The sequence below is a fragment of the Syngnathus leptorhynchus genome, chromosome 3 (genome assembly GCF_054491065.1).
Source record: "Syngnathus leptorhynchus isolate UIUO chromosome 3, UIUO_Slep, whole genome shotgun sequence".
In the NCBI taxonomy this organism is placed as follows: Eukaryota; Metazoa; Chordata; class Actinopteri; order Syngnathiformes; family Syngnathidae; genus Syngnathus; species Syngnathus leptorhynchus.
Genome location: NC_141197.1, coordinates 5,911,994 through 5,935,578, shown reverse-complemented (window position 1 = coordinate 5,935,578; position 23,585 = coordinate 5,911,994). Strand labels below are relative to the sequence as shown.

Here is a 23,585-nt window from a genome sequence, read left to right as displayed (position 1 = left end):
GTTTTCTATGCGCATTCACCGAACCCCTCGCTAGTGAAAAATATTTATTTTTAAATTCAAGACATAGATGTTTTTTACTGGTGCACAAAATGAGCTGTGCATATACATCACCTTGTTCAAAGAACAAAACCAACACAATGCATGAACTCACGACAAATTACATACTGGCAAATCAGAATTTACACGATAAATTAGGTTTGTTCGGACCTTCTGAGCGGAGGCTCTGTCGAACCCCTGAGACCGACTCACTGAACCCCTCGGGTTCGATCGAACCCAGGTTAAGAACCACTGATCTGGACAAATAATGACATGGACCCCGAAAAAAAGCAAAAGCAATATTATTATTATTAATATTATTGTTGTTGTTGTTATTATTATTTACAATTGTGTGTGCTCCAATCTTTTGTTTCTTCTTTTCTGTCTTCCTACAGAGGTTATCAGCCAGTGGCAAAGCGAGCCAAAAGAACGTGTCATCTCTCTTGTCCTCACCCATTTGCCATTGCTCAAACCGGGCAATATAGAAGCCAAGGGCGAGTACATGCGCCTACTACCACGCATCCTTGCGCACACTATTGAACATGGCCGCCACCTGGAAGAGTCTCGCCAACTCTTATCCTATGCCCTCATCCACCCTGCCACCTCCCTGGAGGACCGTGCTGCATTGGCCCTCTGGCTCAACCATCTTGAAGAAAGGGCCGCTGCCACGGGAGACTCACTTGAAAGGCCATCGCCTGCCGGCCCGCACCACCATCAGTCCACTCCACCGTCTACCCTTACATCATCGGGATCCTCCACCAACAGTTCCTCTTCAGGTAACCTATATGCTTTGCATCACCACCAGCGATACGGCTCGGACGATCGCCTCAATGGATGGCAAAGCAACAGGGATTCAGGGCTCGGAAGAGGCTGGCAGCAGCAAGGCTGTGAGAATGGACACCTGCCTCTCTACCCGTCATCCTCTGTACCAGCAACCATCAACACAATCGGAACTGGTGGCAGCGGTAATGCCAGTAAGTGTACTATCCTTTATTATTTGACACTTTAACTTTCTGCCAAGGTTCTGCCCATCCTTTTTTGGTCTGTTGTTGAATACAAGAACTCTATTTACCTCCCCATTCTTTCAAAATGAAGTTGTCACTGTGACTGATAAGTGTCTTCCCTTTTTTTGAATACACAAAAATGAGAACAGCAACAACCAGTATAGGGCAACTATCTTCAATTGAATTTCAACCCTATCATTTTATAAAATCTACTGAACCCACACTAGTTCAAGTTTTCACTAGATGAAAAAAAAAAAAAGATGCGATTATCTTTCTTAGCGGCTTTTCAAAATGAACACCCTCATTTTTAGCGCTGGGTATAAGATTCACCCTTTAAAATCCATCCATTCATCCATCCATCTTCGACCACTTATCAGGAATCGGGTCGCAGGAGCATCGATTTAAGCAAGCCCAGACTTCCTGCTCCCTAGCCCCTTTGTCCAGCTCAGCCCAGAGGAACCTTAGGTGTTCCTCGGCCAGCCAGCATGTCCTGGGTCGTCCCCGGGGTGTCCTACCAGTGGAACCTCCCTGGAACACCTTATCAGAGAGCCATTCAGGAGGCATCCTAATCAGGTGCCTAAGCCACCTCATCTGGCTCCTCTCAACGCGGAGGAGTACCGGCTATACTCCGAGTTCCTCATGGATAACAAAGCTTCTCACCCTATCTCTAAGGGAAAGCCCGGACACCTTGCGAAGGAAGCTCATTTTGGCCGCTTGTAGCCGGAATCTTGTTCTCTCACAGCTCGTGACCATAGGTGAGGGCAGGAATGTAGAATGACCGGTAAATCGAGAGTTTTGCTCTCAATAGCCCATTTTCATTTGTCCTCATGTATTACATAGTATATGCTCCCCTCATTTTGTGGTTGTTTTATCTTTACTGTTAGTACTTTCAACTTCAGACCATTGACTACTGTATTTGGCTCATTCAGCTGGCAACTTGCTTCTTTAGTTCAGCAGTGTGCGGGGTTTGCCAACTATTTTCATGAGTGGATGATCACTGGGCTTTGCAGCGATTTAAATTTTGAATCGCATTTGTGCAATGGAGCAGTCTTTCAAATTACAGTATATACAATACACATATTGTGTTTTGCAACAATATATATCATTTCGTATGGAGTACTAACGTATGTAGTACTAGTAGTAATTTTTTTTTGTCTTGAGCTGACCTAAGTCATCACGTGTTGTATGCTGACGAGTGAAAAATTCTCGCATTTCTCTGTTGCACATTCGTTAACAACACTGATACTTTCAGGTATGTAAGCAGTTACCAGTAAAAAATCTAAGGAATTTAGGACGCTAACCCAGACAAATCAAGTCAAATTTATTTATGCAATTTATATAGCCTTTAATCACAAGACTCTAAAAGGGCTTCACATCAAGTCAAATGTATTTATACAATTTATATATCCTTTATTCACAAGAGTCTAAAAGGGCTCACCATTCACAACTTTTTTTTTTAAGTGTTTAATTACCCAGAGAAACATGTTTTAGTAATATGGGAGGTAGCTGGAGTACCCAGAGCAAACCCCCACAAGCTTGGGGAAAACATGCAAAAGTAAGGCTCAAGTGGTATAACAATAAGCTTCAGAGCCGTTAATAATGTACGTCAACAAAGAAGTTTGAACGTAACTAATAATAAATAAAAATTTACTATTTAATATTGAAAACAATTTCAATTAAGTGCAGAAAATTATACGAATGAAAAATAAAAAATACCTTCCATCTCTGTAGTTCAGGTTACACAAAACATTTCTCTGTACCCAAGTTTAGTGTTGTGTTAATTGTTTGTGCCTTGAGTGAGTGTGCACATTGCATATAAAATAAGGTGGATTGTTGAACCAAAACCCATGTTCATTCATTCCTGCACTGGGGGAAAAAAAGAGGGAGCTAGCCTTGAATCTCAGTTATCCCTGACTTCAGCCCTGGAGGAGCAGACATACTGTAACTTTGAACTACCACCTGGAGCCTTGTACAAGAACGGTTAGCACCTCACACACTGATAACATCGATGCACTAGAGACGTCAGCGGACTCGAACGTTGGATTTGGCCTTCCGCACAGTGATTTTTTTTTTTCTAAATTACACGTAAAGACGAACATGATTTTGTGCAAATTGTGGAACCGAAAATATTATGTTATCTGTATTATCAGAAAATTCCAAAACGGATGGATGGATGAAAAATCTAGAAAAATACAGATACAGTACATGCACACGAAACAAATGTTATTTGGAATGAAAAGAAATGAGATTAGTAGCCCTTTGCACTTTGTGTCCAAAAAAAAAATCCACACACTGAGCATGAATGGCTGTTCTTTTGCAACATGTTTGGCAGTGATTTAGCATACCAAATCGCAAGTGAATTGCATCACAACACAGATGTTACGCTCAATCAAAATGCCGCTCCTACATAAACAACCAATCACAGGGGCCTATTCAGAACTTTTTCAGTGGGGGTGGCCAGAGTGACGCAATGTCTCATGAAAGGGTGGCCATGAGAATATGCAAGCATGCACCTGTAACCTCATAACAGAGCGTCTGCCAAACATTGAACAAAAAAACAAAACGTTTTGTCCTGCTATTCATATTTGGGGGTTCATATATTAAAATGCATACACATGTATGCTATGTGCAGCTCAGTAGTATCAATTAGGCAAGCCTCTCCGTTTGTTGAGAGTTGGTATGTAAAGGGTCAGTCATAGCGGCTGTTCTATAAAATTGTAAACTTCAACAACACCACGTAGGGTTCGTTATATCAACTTAGTATTCCAGTGGTAAATAATGATACACATTTTTTGGTGTTGTACTAATTGCGTTGGGTTTTCTATGCGGGGGCGTGTAATTGTGTCACGAGTTTAGTTTTGTTTGATTTTTACTTGCTGGACAGTGACCACATTACCATTTGTGATTTAAGTCAAACCATGGTGGAAGATAACTAGAGTGGGTGTGTGATATCAAAGAACACAGTGAGAAGGCTGGCCTTTTGAAACTAAGCATAACTATGGTCAGAGCAGGATATTTCCAGACAAGAATGCAAGGGCTCTGTTTTTTTCTTGTTGGGACATGAAAGAAACAGCTGAGGGTTTATAAATAAAGACATATTTAAAACTCTGCTGGCAGCACCAAGAAATATCATCTTATATTTTTGACTGCCTGTAGCCTTAGACCTACACATACAATCTCAGGGTTTTCACACTGATGAACCGCAGTGGATTGAATAAAAACATTTGAAAATTATTATTGTTGACATAGCGGAATTTTGTGCAATTTCTATTTTATGCCACATCGACAATGATCAATGTGTGAGCCATCTGTTTGCACAAACATTCTTTGGAGTTTTTATTCTCTGGCACTAAATGAGTAACAGTAAGCAAGTCATGAGCTCCGGCGGTTATGATCATTCTTTCTAGAATATTAGTTTGCTGTCACATTGTCATGTGTGCTATTGATGGGACCATCCATTTGACCCCGGCTCATAGTTTGAGCTCCTGCCCAAGCCACAGCAGAGCATGCCATACATCCCTTCCCTTGTAAGGCTTCCTTTGTGGGGGACTGTATTTAGGGTAAATGGCTAATATTTAGGGACTGGAACATGTAATGTTAGCTGGGCACCTATTTTAAACAGGGCCCATGAAGTACTATACATAGCGCCGACGGTCAGAAGACCACATATAAGATGGGCGAAGAGGCGGGAGTGTTGGAAGCAGCTTACCCCGTCAGAACGGCGACAGATATCAATGCTTTGACGTTTCACCAATTCATCCAGGTTATATGCCATCACAGCCTGGGGAAAACATTCTTGAGTGCTCCTCTTGTGATACTTGATCAAATGGGTAATATAATTCTTGGGATATAGGTACATTTTTTGAAAATTAAAAAATGGAGCGAAGCATTTATTAAAATTTCAAATAGTGCATAAAATCTCTGTTTTCTCTCAATATTAGATTCACATTATTTCTAAATTAATTAATAGAAAAACATGTAAATGTCCAGTAGTAGTTTAAGACTTTTGTGAGCCCAGCTGAGTGCTGAACATACAATATTATGAAGTGAGTCTACAACAAATGTTTTGTTTTGGTCTGTTTAATCAATGCTACTGTTGAAATTGGCATTGTGACATTAAGGCCTTGATCAGTGCGTGTTGAACTGACACTCCACGCGCAAACTTAGAAAGGCAGGACAGCTGTCGAAGAAGTCCCACAAATCCATACACATGTATCATGGAACAAAACTTTACAACAAGCTTACCTCATTTCTAATGTCTTGACTAGTGTTTCATTTTTGCAAGTGGTTGGCGACCAGTCTTGTGTGTACCTTGCCTCCAGCCCATATTCAGCAGGGACTGCCTCAAGCTCACTTTCAAGCGTACTGAGGACAAGTGTTATAGAAATTGAATTGCTGTGTAGTATATGAATTGACTCAGCAAATCTTGATCTTCATTAGCTTTGTGGGACATTCATTAAATGGGTGGGGCTTGTGTCAGGCAATCGGGCGTTTGTGTTGAAGTACTATGAGTGAACTGCACAAACAATAGAAGTACTACATAGTGTTGTTTTGTTTTGGCGTCCATTTTATTGAACACAGGAATAAAACTTACCTGTCTTATGTCTCACAGTCCTAACGAGTGGAAGTGGCAACCAGCCACACAGTCCTCTGAAGCGCTCAGTGTCTCTAACTCCACCAATGAGTGGCCCAAACAACCATCCTATGGGTCCTGTCTGGCTGTCCCAGGAAGATCTGCGTAGTAGTAGAGGCCCAGCCCCCGATCACGCGCCCCTCTCCCCTCAAAGCAGCATTGCTTCCTCAGGCAGCGGAGGAAGTGAACATCTGGAAGAGGCCAGTTTGGGAGGAGGTTTAAGTCTACATCGCAGTTGCTTCCATGAGGAGGGCAGTGGCATGAGGGGTGAGTCGGAAGGGTTTTATTTTCTGTCAACCAAAAGTAAGCATTTTGAATTGTATTGTGGAAGGCGCTGAAATGTACATTATGAAGAAGGCACCCTTAAAACTCAGGCCACGTACCTATCGACAGGTGCACGAGTCTCATAGGAAAGTTAGGACAGATTTATGCTTTATTGTGATGCAATTTCTTCCGTCCACAAATTGCTATTCAGCATATATCTTGGATCATAAATAGAAAAAACGCACGCAATTAGACATCTTCAGTTGGAAATCAGGTCTCTTCTAAATGTGCCTCGAAATGTATTGTGTATAGGATATCTGCCAAAATAAGTGTAGCGTAAACACACAACTTGGCTATAATGTACCACAATCATGCAAACTTGATGCCCTTAAAATATACCAATTGGGGATGTCAGCCAAATAATAACGCAGAAAGATGGTCTAAATATGTTACATCTAGGTAAGCAAAATTATTGCCAACACTGAATAAATATAGAAGTTATTCACATTGAATAAATGGGGTGAAATCCATGTTAACTACTATAATTAGTAATTGGAAATGTTGGCCTTTATGACTTGACTACAGGTAAGTCTATTGTCCGTCTTCCACATGGGTTTAAAATGCAGCAAATTGGGAATTCTATACTGCTATATATCAGCTTTTTGTTGATTCGCAATTGTCCGCTTGGAAACTACACAAGGGTTCCATCAAGCAGAGAAGAAGAGGGGCTCCTCCTTCTCTGATAGAAAAAAAGAAAAGGTTTGAACAGCGTTAGTGAATCTGGTGGCTGCTGGTTCTGTTAGTTGGGTTGTGTATTTTGGTTTGACAATTTATTAGCTGTAAAAAAAAAAAAACAGTCCATCCATTGTTGGAGTATGTCTTCCTCGCTCCCCATTCTCCACGGCTGCTCCATTTTGGTTCGGTCTCAGCAGGTATTGGAAGCTGGTTTATTTTCCTGCATTGTGTTTATTTCACCACAGTCTGTGTGTGTTTGTGCTTGTGTTTCTAATGCGTGTGCCATAGTAATAAAGTGTTGATGGCTGGTTGTGTTGTGGAGTTCCAGATGACTACAGAATCACAAAGATTTTTTTTTCTCCTATTGTTCTCAAATCTTGACTAAAAGCACATATATAGGACGCTGTGTTTGTGATGAAGTACATTGCCGAATCTGATTGGATTGCCGCAAGGAGATTTGACATAAAAGTTCAAATTTTTCAACTTAAGCAAATGGGGAAACGATGCTTCCTTGTTGAGGAAGTCTGCGCACGTTCAACCAGGAGGAGGCCCTGGGGAAGATTGGGACATGCTGAGATTGCAATGTCTGATCGGCTGATCAGCAAATATGGAGAATGACTAAATGGCTGGGAGAGGGAATGCTTTGCTTCCCTTCCTTGGTCGTCTCCAACTCCCACCCACAGTCTAACTTCAAAGAAGCCGAATAGGATGGATGGAATGATGGGGAATTTAAGAAATATTGTAACACATTCAGACATTACCAACCAGTGGCAAATTATCCAATTTCACTCAGTCTGTCCCAAGATTTGATTATTTAGTTACAAATACTACATCTTTGATCACCTATCTATGCTGGCGATGAGAAGTAGATGTACACTAAACCTGTGTATCATACAACTGAGACTGTGATGGTAAATTTGTGACTACACAATGACAAGATCATTTTTTCAGAATTTATTTTCTTTTATTATTATTATTATTATTATTATTATTATTATTGATTGGCAATCTGCCATGAGATTTTTTAATGGTGCCTTGGCTCAATAAGGATTGTTCCTGTCTGAAATAAAAATCTGCACTATAGCTTTGTATATGTTAAAAATATAAAAACGTAAATGGTGAATCTTTAGACGGCAAGATTTTCATACAAACACAAATATCAAGTTTTAATAAGATTTTTTTTAAGGCTTGCTTTAGTCTTGTATTACTTTACCATTTACCCTAAAATGCTGGCATGTGTGTTTGTGTACTATAGATGTTCCTGCATGGTTGAAGAGTCTCCGTCTTCATAAGTATGCAGTGCTGTTTTCTACCATGACCTATGATGAAATGATGTCACTGACTGAAGAACAACTGGAGGCACAGGTACACACTGACTTTTGGTTATGGACTATAGGTCCTTGAGTCCAACTCTACTTTTAACTTATGCACTTCATTATTTGTTTTTATTTGTTTAACTTTTACACATTCTTGACGCCTGTATGGAAGGTGCATATGTTTTGATACTTTGTTGTTCTCGTTATTGTTGTTTCTGCAGAAAGTCACCAAAGGAGCAAGACACAAGATTGTTATTAGCATTCAAAAGCTAAAGGAGAGACAAAACCTGCTGCGCAGTCTCGAAAAAGTCAGTTCCCTATTTTGTGTGCTTGTGTATGTACGTAATATCTAGTGAGTTGTACCAATTTCCATGCGTCGCTTTCCTTTGTGTCCCTTTCCACCGCCAGGATGTATTAGAGGGCAGTAATCTGCGTGTACCGCTGCAAGAACTTCATCAGATGATCATGACGCCTATCAAGGCTTTCACTAGTGGCGAGGAGACGTCCTTGCAGCGCCCTCTCCTGAATACGGAATCCAAAAGCTCTGCACCTGGATCACATCTCGCTGGAGGAGGTGGAGAGGCTGAGGCAAGCTCAAGTGTCATTGCAGAGGGGGATCTACCAAGTCAGTTCACTCGTGTCATGGGCAAAGGTGAGGCGAGGACACAGCTGGTCAGTTGAATTAATATTGCGAAACTATCCTCAAGAAAAGAATTAACAATTTCCTATCTTGATCTCAGTTTGCACTCAGCTTCTGGTATCAAGGTCAGATGAGGACAACATCAGCTCCTACCTACAACTCATTGACAAGTGTCTTATACACGAGGTACATATTACCACTGCTCGTTCTCTTCGTCCATCGTTTTAGTAAATTTGGTCGACCATAGCTAATTTGCCTCATCTAACTCGCAAAGCTTTCTTGAAGTACTAGCAATTCTCAAAATTAATATTAATAGACCAGCAGAATTGGAGGAGAAACTGAAATGCCATGTCGTGGTAAAGTTCAACAGAAGTGCTTTTGGTGAATGACAGCATTCAAGTGATCTGTCAGTTGTTTTGAATGATGCACTTTTTGTTTCAACACCCTAGTTACTGAACTCTATTCTCTTCCCTTGACCATCAGTCCTTTGGTGAAACTCAAAAGAAGAGGCTGTTGTCATGGAAACAGCAAGTCCAGAGGCTGTTCAGATCCATTCCGAGAAAAACGCTCCTTGACATTGCAGGTTACCGAACGCAGAGGAGGTATATACACACTATGTTGGTTGTGTTCTGCATTGCACCCCGTACATGAGACAAGGGACTAAACGAGTTGGCATGTTTTGTCCTGTAGCAGTCGTGGATTCGGTCAGTCCAACTCCCTCCCTACCACAAGCTGTGTTGGGGGCAGTGTTATGGCACGAAGAAGCCTTCGGCAGTTTCAGATGCCCTCGAGGAGCTTACCAGGTGCAAGGCTAGGCCTGCTAAGCAGCAGTGGCCTGCTGGGACCCACGCCTCGCAGTAGCAGTAGCACACCCACAGGACCCAAGCAGGGGAGACAGGTGAGTCACACGGCAGGATTCTATATATCGGCCCAAATTTAGACTCCCCTCCTGACAATCGTAGACAATCACACCGATTCCAGTAATGCCTCCAAAGATAATCTTAGCAGATAATCATGCCGCGTGTGGTGTTTTCAGGCCGCTCCCCGCTGCTTGGAAGAACATGCGACCTCGAATTAGGGATATTCAACATGTTGGATTTTTTTGGGGGGCCGACTTCTCACCATGTGTGGTGTCCCCTGAGCACAAACAATCATGTAGCCGGTTGACAGTGACGTGCAGACAATCAGTAAATGAGGCGACGAGATGGCATGGAAGCGCAGTGGGGAATTATGACCCCTTTTTTCTATTAAAAAAAATCTAAACAAAAACTGTCCGCCATTTGTTCACTCTGAAGTCACAATTTATCTTGGGAGGTTTTGCAAGATTTGACGTGACGTCTGACGTGAATATACATGAAGGAAATTGTGTGTGATGTGTTGCTCCTGACATACATGTTCAAAACTGTGATTCTCACCCCATGTGGCGCTCATATTTTGGAAGTCGTGTGTGGGTGTGCGTGTGTGCGTATAGTATACATACAGACACACACACACACATTCCATAGTGCAAAAATAAGACAAAGGAATGGGGTGGAGTGTTGGCGTCAGACAAATGAAATGAGGTGGATGGAACTTTAGGAAAGTCACCCCGCATACCATAAACCTTGCGTCAGTGCTGAAACAGGAGGAGCTATAAAGCTGCTTCAGGCTCGTCCTGGCACTCTTTGGTCGGGGCTGACCCATTTCAGTGGAAACCGTGGTCTCTCCCTCTCTCACACATACTCATCCCCAACAATGGGAGGAAATACCTCAGTTCCTTTTCCCCATACCTCCTTGTGTGTCTGTATTGTAGATGTGTGCAGAGGAAACTAGGGAGAGATATGTGAGGCGTACTAGTTTGGCAGAGGTGTTTGTGAGGGAGGGGCAAAGACACAACAGAAAGAGCAAGAGAGAGGGAGGGAGAGGGAGAGAGAGAATTTACGTTTGAATATGAGAGAAATAAAGAGTGCGAGAAGCAGTGAGAACAGAGCATAGGCATTTCCTGTTTTTCCTTGGCCCGCGGCACTGGAGGTCCATGAGTGGGGTTGTAGAGAGAGCAAGTGGGGGGGGGGGGTTGTAGTGTTGGAGGCAGGTTACAGTGAGAGATGTGATCACAGAACCATCAAACGTTTCATTTTAAATAGTCAACAATGTTGCAAGAAACGTGCTCAGGAAAAAAAGTCACAAATTAACTGACAGAGATTTGAGAAGACACAAACATGAAGCTACCAGGAACCCATTATCCATCAGTGCTACCATATTGCGGAACTTCAATAACTGATAAGATGAGAGTGACTTGACGGACCAGCCGGACCCATGGCTGGATCAGTAATAGCCACAGAGCTCCACTTGAAATCAGACACCGGCAAGGTGTCGTTACGTAAAATGAGCTGGTTGGACCTTTTCGAGTTAAAGGTGGACTTAAAATTAACTCTAAAATGAAAACTTAATCAAACTGCCATTCCTTCCCCTGCTCAAAGTACTCCACTTGGTAGCTCGCCAGTAAAGTCCTTTAAGATGATAGAATGAAGACGTGGCCCTCTTCTTCACCTGACCTAAACTCTACTGAGAATTTGTAGCCCCTTTCTAAATGTGAGATTTATGCTGGAGGAAAACGGTACACCTCTGTGAGCAATGTCTGGGAGGCTGTGGTTGTTCCTGCACAAAAAGTTAATCGTCATCAGATGAAGAAGTTGACACACTCCATGAATGGAAGTACTGTAACTGTTATTAAAAAGAAGGGTGGCTTATATTGGTCTCTTGTTTTTTTTATTTTTTTTTTATTTATTTATTTTGAGTTTATAATCTCACTTTAACAAATGAAAATAAGCAATGAGATGCGGAATTTTCAGTTTTTACTTTAGTTACATAATAATTCTGCACACTATTTACCTAATAATTGTGTACACAGAAATTTTCCCAAGAAAGCCACAATCTCACTTTTACTCTAAGTATTCAAGTTTGGGGTTCATTAACATTTTGGTTGACCAAGAACACTAAATTTGTTCAAAAACAAAATTAAATTAAAATTAATGTGTGTGTGTGTGTGTGTGTGTGTGTGTGTGTGTGTGTGTGTGTGTGTGTGTGTGTGTGTGTGTGTGTGTGTGTGTGTGTGTGTGTGTGTGTGTGTGTGTGTGTGTGTGTGTGTGTGTGTGTGTGTGTGTGTGTGTTATGGTCCACGATGTTTTGTTGCCGTTTAATTGTGTTGTGTGTTGATGGGGTCCTGCTCATTCCTGATTGGTGGCCCACGTATCCCACTCAGCTAACCAATCGGTGGTCGTCACAGTCTTTCAATTCATGAACCCAAACAGCATGATTTCTGGACTCTGAGAGGAAGTACCCATAGAATTGATCAATTTTTACATATAAAAAAATATATAGCATTTTTAAATGTAAATAAAAATTCCAACATGTCATAATAAATCGTCTGCTATTGCATTTGTGTCGCCTGCATAGTAACTGTCACAATAGTCAGCAGAATTCCCAAAACTTCTGTTTGAATATTTTTGCAAAAGACCAACCAGTAACCAATCTAGCAACGTTTGGTGATGACATGGAGACTTTTGGAGACTCCGTGAGTCCCTCATCCAGAGCAGTAGATGTTCAACCTTTTGTGGCCAAACTGTTTGGGTGAAGAATCCATTGTCTAATTTTATCAGTACCCAGAGACCCAACTATTTAGATTTGTAAGAGGTTAACTATTGCAAAGTTATCTTTGATAGCAAGTGAGTATGTGTGTATGTGTATGGCTAGATACATATCTGGCTGATATCTAAAAATGTTGACTGTTCTCCCCCACCACCACCACTTCATCAAGTTGATTGGTCTTGCTTCTGTATTTTTTTTTTCCCTTCAGGGTCTTTGGTTTGCCAATCCTGGAGGCAGCAACAGTATGCCGAGTCGAACTCACAGCTCCGTGCAACGGACCCGCTCCCTGCCTGTTCATACAACACCGCAAACTATGGTCATGTTCCAACAAGCTGGTAGGAAAAAAGATCTCATACATACTCACATCTTCTTTGTGTAGGACACAGAATTTGTCTTTGCAATTAGGGCAACTTGCAGCTTGTCGTTAGAAACGTATGAATAATATATTATTTCATAATTGGACACTGCCTACTAACACAGATTTATTTGCATAAGTCTAAAATTTCAAGTCACGTCAGGAACAGCAACAGTCTTAATAAAGCACCCAAGTAACACTAAATTCCAATAATAATAATGAAAATAAAATAAAAATATATCATAAAAATAATAACATCAACAATACAATACAAGAAATAATAAATACAACATAAAATAGAAACTGTATAATTCAGAGTATAACTCAAAACCATAAATGTGCTTTTTGTTTATTTATTTTAATAGTTCTCTTTGTTTTTATTGGATGAATAATGTGTACCTCTCACATTACTCGTTCCCACACAGCATATGGTTTTCCTTTTGACCGCTACCTACTCGTATCATTATGATATTTTTGAGAAGCATATTTGATTCCATTAACATTGAACATATATCTATACACACACTAGAAAAGAGGCCCTTCAGGTATATTTTCAACATTTTACTATGGTTGAAACCTCAAACTCAGGGTTTTCCCTGAAAGCCAGCCATCCTCAAACACTAGTTGACTATAGCATGACCATGGTGACTGTGACATGAGGTAGCCTCGGCTGTGTCACATTTACCACAGCAGCACTCGACGGAAAGTTGGGACTTCTTCCACAGTTTCTCGACTGCCAGTATGTCAGAGGGTGTGAGTGGAGAACGTATGTGGGAGAGGAAGAAAACGAAGCAGGGAAGGGAAAGCGTGAGAGTCCCACAATGGGGCTCTTTGTGCAGTGAGGACAACTCTCTGGCCCACTTTCCTGCCTTCTCTCTCTCCCACCTGACCCACTCTCTTTCTTGACTGTCTCGTCCATCCCTCGTTCCCAAGTCTGCAGAGTCATGCACTCTCGGGCAGACTAGGCCAGTTTAAAAGTCCACCCCCTTCTTTTTTGTGTGTACATATTGTATAGTAGTCCCAAATGGTTGGAAAGACACACATCAATTGAGATGCGATATTGAAAAAGGGTGGAATGTGTATGTCCCGTTTTGTTCACAGGGTTAGGGGAGTGAGACTCGAGTTGTTTTGGAGAGGGGCTGGTCATTGAAGCCTATAAATAGTCTACTGTGGATGACCGCCTAACTCAGCTTTTCTCTCAGACCGCAAGGGATTTTCACTGCCCTGTCTCTATTGAAGACTCAGCTTAAGACTGAATAGCTAGAAGGGGTTGCTTGGTTGCATAGCCCAAATATAGGCCCAACACTCCCAGAAAATCTTCAGCCCCAACCAAACCCCTTCTCTCAAATATTCTCCACCCAGTTCAAAACCTGAGGCAGTCAACAGAAACTCTTACCTGGGATATATGTACGGTCATTCATTCAATTTATTTTTTTATTTTTTTAAATGGTATAGTTTAAAAATATAGATTAAATCAAACTGACTTTGGGCATAGGAGGTTTCCACCTGACAGTGACTACATGCTTTCCGTTCTACTATGGACAACTTTTTGTTACGCCCTCTACTGCCACCTTTTATTACAGCCTACCGCATTTCTCTTTTGCAACGTGACTGCTGCGTCATTTTTTTTGTTGACAATTTGAAAACCTGCCCAGCCATCAAAAGCAATCATGGTCTGATAGTGTTTGTCAATACCCCGCCTGGTCATGTCCATCCTGTATTTTTCCACGGTGCCCTGCAACGTAATTGCTATGTGCCTGCTGGAAACAATATGAGATATTCCTTCTTTTATGTTAACACAAGGTTACCGTAATTTGTGTTTTCCTTTTTTAGATCACCGTTTATTGATTCGGTGGTTCATGGTAGAGGTCACAGACTCGTATCAAATATCCGTTCTTATACGATATGATATAAAGACAATTTAGTTTTTGTTTTTACCTTGAATTAGTACTACTCATATGAATTATTTACTTTTGACTAAAAGAGGAACTACACCATAATTTGACATCTGTACCATGCAGCATTCAAATATGACGTGACTTGACACACTCATTGTTTTATCTGTAGTTGGAAACTACCGTATTCATCTCGTTTATTATTTAATCATTGTGTGTCTTTTTTTTTCTTTTTTTCTTTTTTTTCCCCCCCCATCTGTACAGATCTTCAGTTGCCAGTTACGGAGCCGGACATCAACAATCGCCTTGAATCTTTATGTCTGAGTATGACAGAGCATGCATTGGGAGGTAATAAATATTTAACTGTTGTGCCATTTGTTAATGGAATTTGTGTTTGAAAATGCATCGCACACTTTATTTTAAAATTTTGTAGTCGTAGTGTTTGAGCACCCATGTCTTTGAACTTTTCCTCTCAGTTGTGTTTGGTACTCGCAGAATCAAATGTCCCTTTCACTCCTTTGAAACATGTTCATTTATTCGATAACAAATCTACTTAATGTTTTTTCAAAGTCAATTTGCCATGGTTCATTACAGTAACATACTAGTCATTGTTATCTTTGGGGTCATTAGTACCGGTAATCTCTAGATTCAGAGGCGCTGTATCCTGCCAATTAGCCTTGAATGACATCTTAGCCTGTATCTCACTAAGCAGTGAGGTTTTGTGCATGGCCATAATGTTGACTTTAGTCAGAGTTGGTTCAAGGTGGCAAATAGTCACAAAGTCAATAGTTTTAATAGTCCAAAACAGTTTTTGTTTCTGTAAACACTCACTGAGATACGGGCTTAGGTGGCGGTTTTAACCCACTTCAACTCATCTGCTTTTTACTAACAGAAAGGCACAGGGTGTGACGCTGCTCACTCGGGAGACTTTCCATTACAGTGACTGGGTCCCATGTGCTAGATCTCCATTTGTGCCACAGATCTTTTTTTAGTTTTATTTTAATACCATGGGCGTGTTGGAAAACCACTGCCTTGATGACACACCGAGATTCTGACACTAAAATGCAATATATTCTCATGAGAACTCAGTTGCATGTCAATGTCAGACTGTAAAATGAATCGTATTTGTTACTAATTTGTTAAAAGCCAACTTCACTTAACTTCCTGATAATCTTCTTGCCATATAGTTCTAAATGGTTTGGTTATGTAGTAAAGATTGAAACGATTGTGTGCGCGCGCGTGTGTTTGCATGGTTGTGCATAATGTACAACAAATTTTGGCCAGGGTTACCGTCATCGCCACCCCCACTTAACTTAACTGAGGTGAAGACAGTAGGGCCTCAGTGCTCCACACTGAACTTTGGACAAGTGCTGCTTTGTGTATGTGTCAGCAGTCGGGAAGGCACAGAATAGCATCGAGCAATAGAGCGTCAGACCTTGCTTAAAAAAAGAGATTCTTTAACTATCTTCGGCAGTCATGGCCAAAACTATTTACTTTACATATTGTGTATATTTTCTAAATTCATAAAAACTTTGGTTCGTCAGTAAAAATCACAAAATTCCTAAAGCTGTCTTGCATGTGCGTTTGTGTTGAAAACAAGAAATAAATGCATTGCAGCCACAGAAGTTACCTGAAAGACGCTGATGCTGGATTTTATACTAAATACCATATGTTCGCGTCGACCGCAGGAGCCCAGTTTGACAGAAACGTAGCACACCGTAGGATTTTAGCTATTTTTCTTTACCGTAGGCAAGTCTTACAAAATGTTCTCATAGTTCAACACGATATCAGTGACTGGACATCGGAACGAGGTGCTGCTGAGTGCCAGACGCAAAAAATGTCGCCCAGCGGCTCGACCCCCGGTCTCCCGCGCATAACACTAACATTTCCTCATGGCCTGTCTCATTCTAATGGAGTTTCTCGGGCGTAGTTGCAAGTATTTGGGTAATAAACTTAGAGTAAGCATTATTTCTAAGTTCAAGTGATTCTACTTATTTTCAAAAATTGCCTTTGCCATACTTGACTATTATCTATTAGTCATTTTGCTGCTTTCTCATCCAAACTTGGCAGACACCGAGGGGGCTCGGGCCCTCACTGTTATGGTTGGGGAATAACACATCTGTCAAAATACTGATAGAGACTTTCAGAGAAAAACAACGGTTTGACAGCTGTTGCCTCTAGGGCTGCTTAGGAAAATGTTACCAAACTACGCAGTTCCATAGAAATAAAGCCTGCATAAATGCCCTTTCAAAGGTAGTTGACAACTGTCCAATCAAATCGAATTCACGTTATTTATCTGCTTGGAACCTTATTTGCAGACAAAGTTCCAACACTGCACAACCAATCATGTGATTCATGCCATGATTTACAACAGTTAATAGAAAAGATTCAAACAGACACCATGTCAGAAGTTCCGTGGCTTGAATGCCTGTTGTAACTTGTCAGTGCCTTTCAAGGTGCATCTACTATACGATATTTCTCCCCTTCTACAGTCATGAGCGATTGTCATCTATGGGGTGAATATATTGAGTAATGAGATGCAGTACGTATATTGCAGTGCATACTAATGGTACATTATAGTGTCACTTTCCAATCTCCAAGTTTCTCCAGTCGATATTTAATGGCTGTTTTCTTGGGATCTTCGATATTCATATCTATGTTGTATTGTCAACACTGCACTGAATGGCTTAATAAACAATTGGTTGGAATTGGAGCAAAAGGGCCTCACACTTCTGAGTGTCTTTTAATCACAAACCCCAATTCTGATGAAATTGAGACGTAATTTCAAATAAAAACAGAATACAATTATTTGAAAATCTTGTTCAACCTGTCAATTTGAATACTTAGCTGTGGAATATTCCAACTGAAACATTTTAACATTTTAGCTTTTTTAGTGTGTGCAAATATTCTCAAATGCAATTTTTTTTTTCTCCTTTTCATCTTCAGATGGTGCTGATCGCACATCAACAATATGAAATGAGAACCTGGATGAGAGCAGCGGAACCGCGTGCTGGGTAGCTTCAGAAGGCCCTCTCACAACAAGTCACCCTGAGGTCATCTGCCCTCCAGTGCCCTCTCCCGTAGCCAAAGTAGAGCTCAACTAAGGGACTGGGAGGCATCCGAGAAACACAAGCCAACACATTGGCTGCGTCGATGGGGTGGGGGGAGGGACACACTTTCTGCCATGACCATCTCAGTCATGTGGGGAGAGGAAAGTATCAAACATGGGCTGAACAGTGTGTGACCAGAGCCCCTTCAGGAGATCATGTCAGGAGTAGCGCCATCAGCAGAGGCGGAGATACTGGGCTGGGGGATCGGGGTCCAATGAAGCCCCCCACAACCTCTTTTACAATCCCCACGTGTCAACCAAGAGTGCTTGTGGCATTTTCCATATCTGTGTCAGTACCTCGGACCCCAAGAAAACGAGACAAGCAGATGGATGGCTAGCATTTGGGAAAGGCCCGTTGCTCAATTTTGAGCAGCAAACAAAACAGATTGTCTATCACATGTCTCTATTGTTTACATATCGGTGCTACTTTCAAAGGGTACGCAAACAAATAAGGAATCGGGTATGGATGTTGGACTATCCTGTAAAAAGCCTTGGCTGTCTGCCAGCTTTACATCCCCCCACAAGTAGCCATCACGCTAGTTTACAAGCAACATGCTCATTGTTTATAAAAATGTGCCAATTGAGAGAGAGAGAGAGAAAGAGAGAGAAAAAGTAAAAAGATGAAACGGGGACGTCGGGGAAAGGTGCCGAAGGTTGAAGGAACGGAGCTGGGAAAGTGAAGAGGGATCCTGAAAGGGATGCGGATGTTTGAAGGAGCAAGACATCAGAGGCGGGACCTTTGGTGGCCTTAAAATGACAGAGGGCGATGGATGTCATGTCCAATCACGTCATCAGTTTGTCCTGCGAGCGGAAGAGGGAGTGAGCACTCTGTTGCGTATTGTTTATCTGTAGCTTGTACTGTATTAACTCTGAATTCAGAGTGTTTGTGAGGGGGAGGCCTTAAAAAAATGCGGGCTTTCCTTATATAAGTGGGAGCTCAATACAAGCTGTATTACCAGTGGAATTTTTATGCATTTATATATAGATATATAGATATATATTTTCCTTTTAAAACCTTTGTTAAACAGGGGTGATTTGAGCTGCATATTGCAACTACGTATATGTCTTCCTTGGAGGAAAGTGAGGAGAGTAAGGAAATGGGCAGACTTCACACTAATCAGTCCATGAAGGGTTGCTGCCCAGAGACTGTCTGACTGGAGATAGTGCCACCTACTGGCCACAAGAGGCGGCACACGTGTTGAGGCTCCCAAGAGGCCAAAGATCGTTCGTTGATGGGACAACTATTAGCGGGGAATTCTATCTTTAACTATAGTGTCCTTTAAATATAGGCTGACAAGGATTTTATTTTCTTATTTAGTTTTGAAAACCAAGTTATTGTGTCTGGGATTCAGACTATATTCTGTTAGGTTTTATAATGAAATGTGGTTAGGAAACACTAACAAGGTGATCGAATGGCACACCTTTTATTTTGTTAGTTGTATAATAGCACAGTACTGCCTTTGTTCCCTGCACTTGATCTGATAACATGTTACACGAACATCAAAATCGACACGACTCAAGCACCACTGCGCTCATTTCGAGTCTGAACAAAGCGATCTTACTCCTCAGTTGTCAGTGTTGTCGTTCGATAGCCTGTCGCATCCGTTTAGGCGTCGGGTCATGTCCGTCAACTGTGTGCTGAATTTAAACACGCAGTTTGAGGACCAAGCCAACTTTTTGCATGCATGGGTCACTTCATGTTTTGTTCTGTTTATTTACTTTCAACTTGATGTCATGCCGTTGGACAACAGCGCTTCAAACTTTTTTGCTGGCGTTTCTTCATAATGCGCATCATAGCCTCAAATACTATGCTGTGAAAAAGTGGAGTGGAGGCATCTACAGGATGACCATGAACACATTTAAAGTGGAGCATATTTGTCAGCGGAAGTGCATTGTTTTCCTTCAAGAGACTAAACACTCTGAGGTGGTGCCTTATTGTGCCTGCTGTGAGGCCACATGTATAACAAGTCTGTCGCCGTGGGCATACGTGCACTATAGTCAACGTGTGCCATGATGTTGCACTTGTTTCAGTGTTAGTAATGCTCTTCTGCATTACGAGCCCTTTGTTTCTTCAACTACAAGCTTCCACCAAGGCACCAATGTGACATTGTTTATGTGCAGCTTGATCCCAGTGCCCTTTGCCTTATGAATTAGTACTTGGGGAAGATACTCGTATTTATTCTGTTCTTTTTCTCTTCATTATTGTTGCAGAGGTCATACTTTTACTCACTTAGGTATATTATTATTTAAAGTACCAAATGTATTAACAAGTTATGGCTGGTAACCATACAGACATCTCAGATATTAACAGTTTTTTTAACTGATGTTTTTATGTAGCTTTGTATTCATGTTTGCATCCTTCAGTCAAATACCAAGAATATTATTTCACGTGAAGCTTCAATGTCCATACATCACCATAGTGTACATGTTCAGTCACACACGAGCCAGAGGAGAGGACAGCAAGAGGAGCTCATCCGGAAAGTATTCACACGGCTTCACTTTTGATATATTTTCTTATATTACAGTCTTACGGTGGGGCACTGGTTAGCACGTCCGCCTCACAGTTAGGAGGGTGCGGGTTCGATTCCACCTCCGGCCCTCCTTGTGTGGAGTTTGCATGTTCTCCCCGTGCCCACGTGGGTTTTCTCTGGGCAATCCGGTTTCCCAAAAACATGCATAGTTGGCTGATTGAGCACTCCAAATTTTGCATAGGTATGAGTGCGGATAGCTTTTTGTCTCTGTGTGTCCTGGCAACCAGTTTTGGGTGTCTACTTCCCGATGACTGCTGGGATAGGCTCCAGCACACCCGCTTCCCCCTTGGGGACAAGCGATATAGAAAATGGATGGATGGATGCATTACAGTCTTACTCCTCAAAATGCTACGCCCAGCACCCCATAATGACAACAACAACAAAAAAACATAAGGCATTGTTGTCACATAAGGCTGGCTGGGTCATTTGAGGTCATCTCTGACCTGAACTACTTCCATTCATTGGTAATGGAGGCCACGTTGCTCATTCTGTTCCGCTACCCAGCTCTGTACATGTCTCAGAGATCTACTGACAGTTCTTTGACAACATCTTTGGTTTGTGCTCCAATATGCACCGTCAACTGCGGAATTTCCAAACAATCAATTGATGATTTCTTTGTTTTTTCCATTCTGGGGTGTTGTGTGTGGAGTTTTCATGAAAAAAAAAAAAAGATCAAATCAATTCCAGAGGCTGAATCCTAATAATATGTGTAAAAATTGAAGTGCTGTGAATATTTTCCGGAAGTACTGCAAGTATGTATGTACAGTTTATGTTGAGTTTTTTTAAGTCAGATCTCCAGAAATAACTGCATGTGTTCATGTGGTTTCCTCTTGGAGGCAACCGTATCTCTTATTTGGCCTGCCTTTAAAAAAAACAGTTGATATACAATGGATTTGTTGGGAGTACACGTTTTCCATTGTTCAATGATCTTCACTTGGACTATCACCAAATGGTTTTATGTAAAATGTGAATTTGTCACTGAACGTCCCTTGAAGTGTAGCACATCTTAGAAAATATCATGATGGGTTCAGATTCGGAATAAAGCAAATATTTTTAGTCCTACTTTGTTAAATTCTCCAATTCCAACCGTAAGGTTGTTTTGTTGTCCCACACTAGGGAAAAAAAAGTCTAAGAGTACGCTGTAGATAAAGGGACTTGTCACTAGTGTAGGCTCCCCCCCCCCCCCCCCCCTCTTATCTTTTCTTTTTACATTTGTTCAAGGCAGCACAAACATAAAGATGCTCGCTTTGTGTGAAGGTTTGCAATTTGAACATGGCTGAGATTGGACGATGGATCTTTATACCAAATTCCCACTTTCTCGTTGTGTGTGGGCTGCAATTGTTGCAGTTAGTGTTATTCCAAAAGTATTTGCGTACTTTCAAAGTCATATGTATAATATGCTGTTTTGTATTGTGGGATTTGTTTTAGTTTCTGCATTTTAGATGAAATACTCCATTTTATTTTTGTGGTGTCTTTTTTTTTTTTTTTTTTTTGTAAATTGAGCCGCGTCTAATGTGTAACACATTTCTACCGCTTGACTGTGCTCCTTTGCATTTATAATTTCATTTTCATCAAAGAGCCGATGTCCTGTATTGACTGCAGGCTTGCGTATATATTTGACTTAAAGAGTTTTGTTGTATATTATAAAAAAAAAAAAAAAGACTTACACAAAAGGACAACATTTGTGGGATGTGCAGAAAAAGACAAATGAGTAATTTATCATTTAAAACCTGCATGCAGAAGGCTGAGAGTCATATTTAGAATAACAAATGGCAGTGCCTTTTTTTGTACTCTGAGACATTTACCCCCAATGTCCCTAATGTAATAATCTTGTTTTTATTTTGTTTATTTTTTTTTTTTATCAACTTTAAAAAAGTGATTTCTTTTAGGAAGAAACCAGTGGATGCTGTGCTGGGCCGTGTTCACACTGCAGATCCATTTGCAAAGTCTTTGTATGTGTCATGCTTTATGCTGCCATGTAGACTTTACTTGTGCAGGCATGTTTTTAATTGATAAGGCAGGATATACGTGGCTCTACTGACTTAGAGCAATGTTTTATTTTTATTTTTTTAATATATTTGTAACGTTTTTGATCAACATTCTATCAAGGCATAACAAGGAACACTTCTTTGACTTTTGATTGGCCCAATTCTAGGAGTAAATCCACGAGGATTCTCTAATGTGAGATGAATACAAATTGAAACTTCGCTGTGTGAACTCAACCAGTCGGTCACATTCACTTGGTGTTGCCGTGTTAAAACCGCTGATTTATATATGAATGGACTAAAAATGCCGCTTACTAGCAGTAGCGAGAAATGAAGCCACCGGCGGCCATCTTGCGTTGCCACCCTCTGAGCGCACCTTGAACACGTTGATTTCACCGCAGCACGGTCCCGTTATTTTCTGTCTTTACGCAGTATGCGGTTTACGGTTGCACCAATATGTCTTGAAAAAGCGTGACATGCTGATTTCACTGGTAAAAATGCAATTATTTTTCTCTGAGAAGACTTGAAGATTAGTCTGCGTCGGGTTGTACAATGAAATGAAGTCAAAGCCTATCGGAAAAAAATCAATGAGAAATGTAATCCCAGCCGCTCTAAATCACGATTCATGATACTCGGATAATATAGTCTTGATGGTCGATGCAAACGAGAGCCTCGCATTACTTCATTCAGGGATCCTAAGGTAAAACGCAATTATACTAGTCTTTTCAGAGGAAAAAGTAATATGTCAGTACCAGTGGCAATGTAAGATAGCTGACCTCTGGCTGTAGCCACAAGGGGCCAATTGTTAGTCCATTCATTTATGTTAATGGTTATGACTTCCTGTTTTCTGTAGGTACTTCCTTGAAGTTCAGAATTATTCTGGTCTGTACAATATATGTACTTGTGTGTGTTTACGCGTGCGTGTGTGCGTGCGTGTGCGTGAGAGAGAATGGGCGAGTTTGTACGTCTGTGTATGGATGCATTCAAGTGCTTTTATTGTCTTGCTGTAATTTGTTGAGACATACCAGAATGCTGTGATTTGGCATGCCCTGTTATCCATTAAAAAAAATTTAAATACTTCAAGTTTGTCTGTGTTGTTCTGTTGTACTCAAACCAGCTATGCATGGCATGGCGTTTAAAAAAACATCGTCAAAAATCTATTTTGTTCAGAAAATTTCATAAACGAGATTTAATACTGCATATTTGCAGTGGCATACCGACCACCAATATTGTTAAAGGTTGTTGGAAATAACTGACCATAAACATGTTACTAATGAGGGGGTCTGAGGAATAATACATAATTAAAGTGGAGACTTTAAGGTATATCTTTAGAACGTTTTCCCCAAAATCATCTTTTCAAAGATGTTTCATCATATTAAGTACAATTGGTATTGCAACGCATATAATATTGTAATCATCACTGGAAGCGATTTTCCCACCACAGCCATCTTCACT

The 23,585-nt window shown here is 41.0% G+C and overlaps 1 protein-coding gene across 6 annotated transcripts in view; it reads left to right on the top strand.

Moving 5' to 3' along the window:
* The window catches only part of samd4a (sterile alpha motif domain containing 4A), a 40,559-nt gene extending 17,328 nt beyond the window's left edge, over positions 1-23,231 (top strand). For 2 of the 6 annotated variants that reach the window (XM_085906798.1, XM_085906797.1), the window contains 11 exons: positions 432-1,010; positions 5,653-5,940; positions 7,928-8,037; positions 8,210-8,296; positions 8,397-8,640; positions 8,729-8,814; positions 9,112-9,230; positions 9,319-9,526; positions 12,464-12,590; positions 14,770-14,853; positions 17,452-23,230. In XM_085906798.1, the coding sequence (XP_085762924.1) occupies positions 432-1,010; positions 5,653-5,940; positions 7,928-8,037; positions 8,210-8,296; positions 8,397-8,640; positions 8,729-8,814; positions 9,112-9,230; positions 9,319-9,526; positions 12,464-12,590; positions 14,770-14,853; positions 17,452-17,480 (1,961 nt within the window). In that variant the 3' untranslated portion in view covers positions 17,481-23,230. Of the gene's footprint in view, positions 1-431; positions 1,011-5,652; positions 5,941-7,927; positions 8,038-8,209; positions 8,297-8,396; positions 8,641-8,728; positions 8,815-9,111; positions 9,231-9,318; positions 9,527-9,664; positions 10,646-12,463; positions 12,591-14,769; positions 14,854-17,451 lie in introns of those variants that run through there. The other 4 variants (XM_085906799.1, XM_085906802.1, XM_085906801.1 and 1 more) reach the window with 4 other exon arrangements.
* The last annotated feature ends 354 nt before the right edge of the window (positions 23,232-23,585 follow it).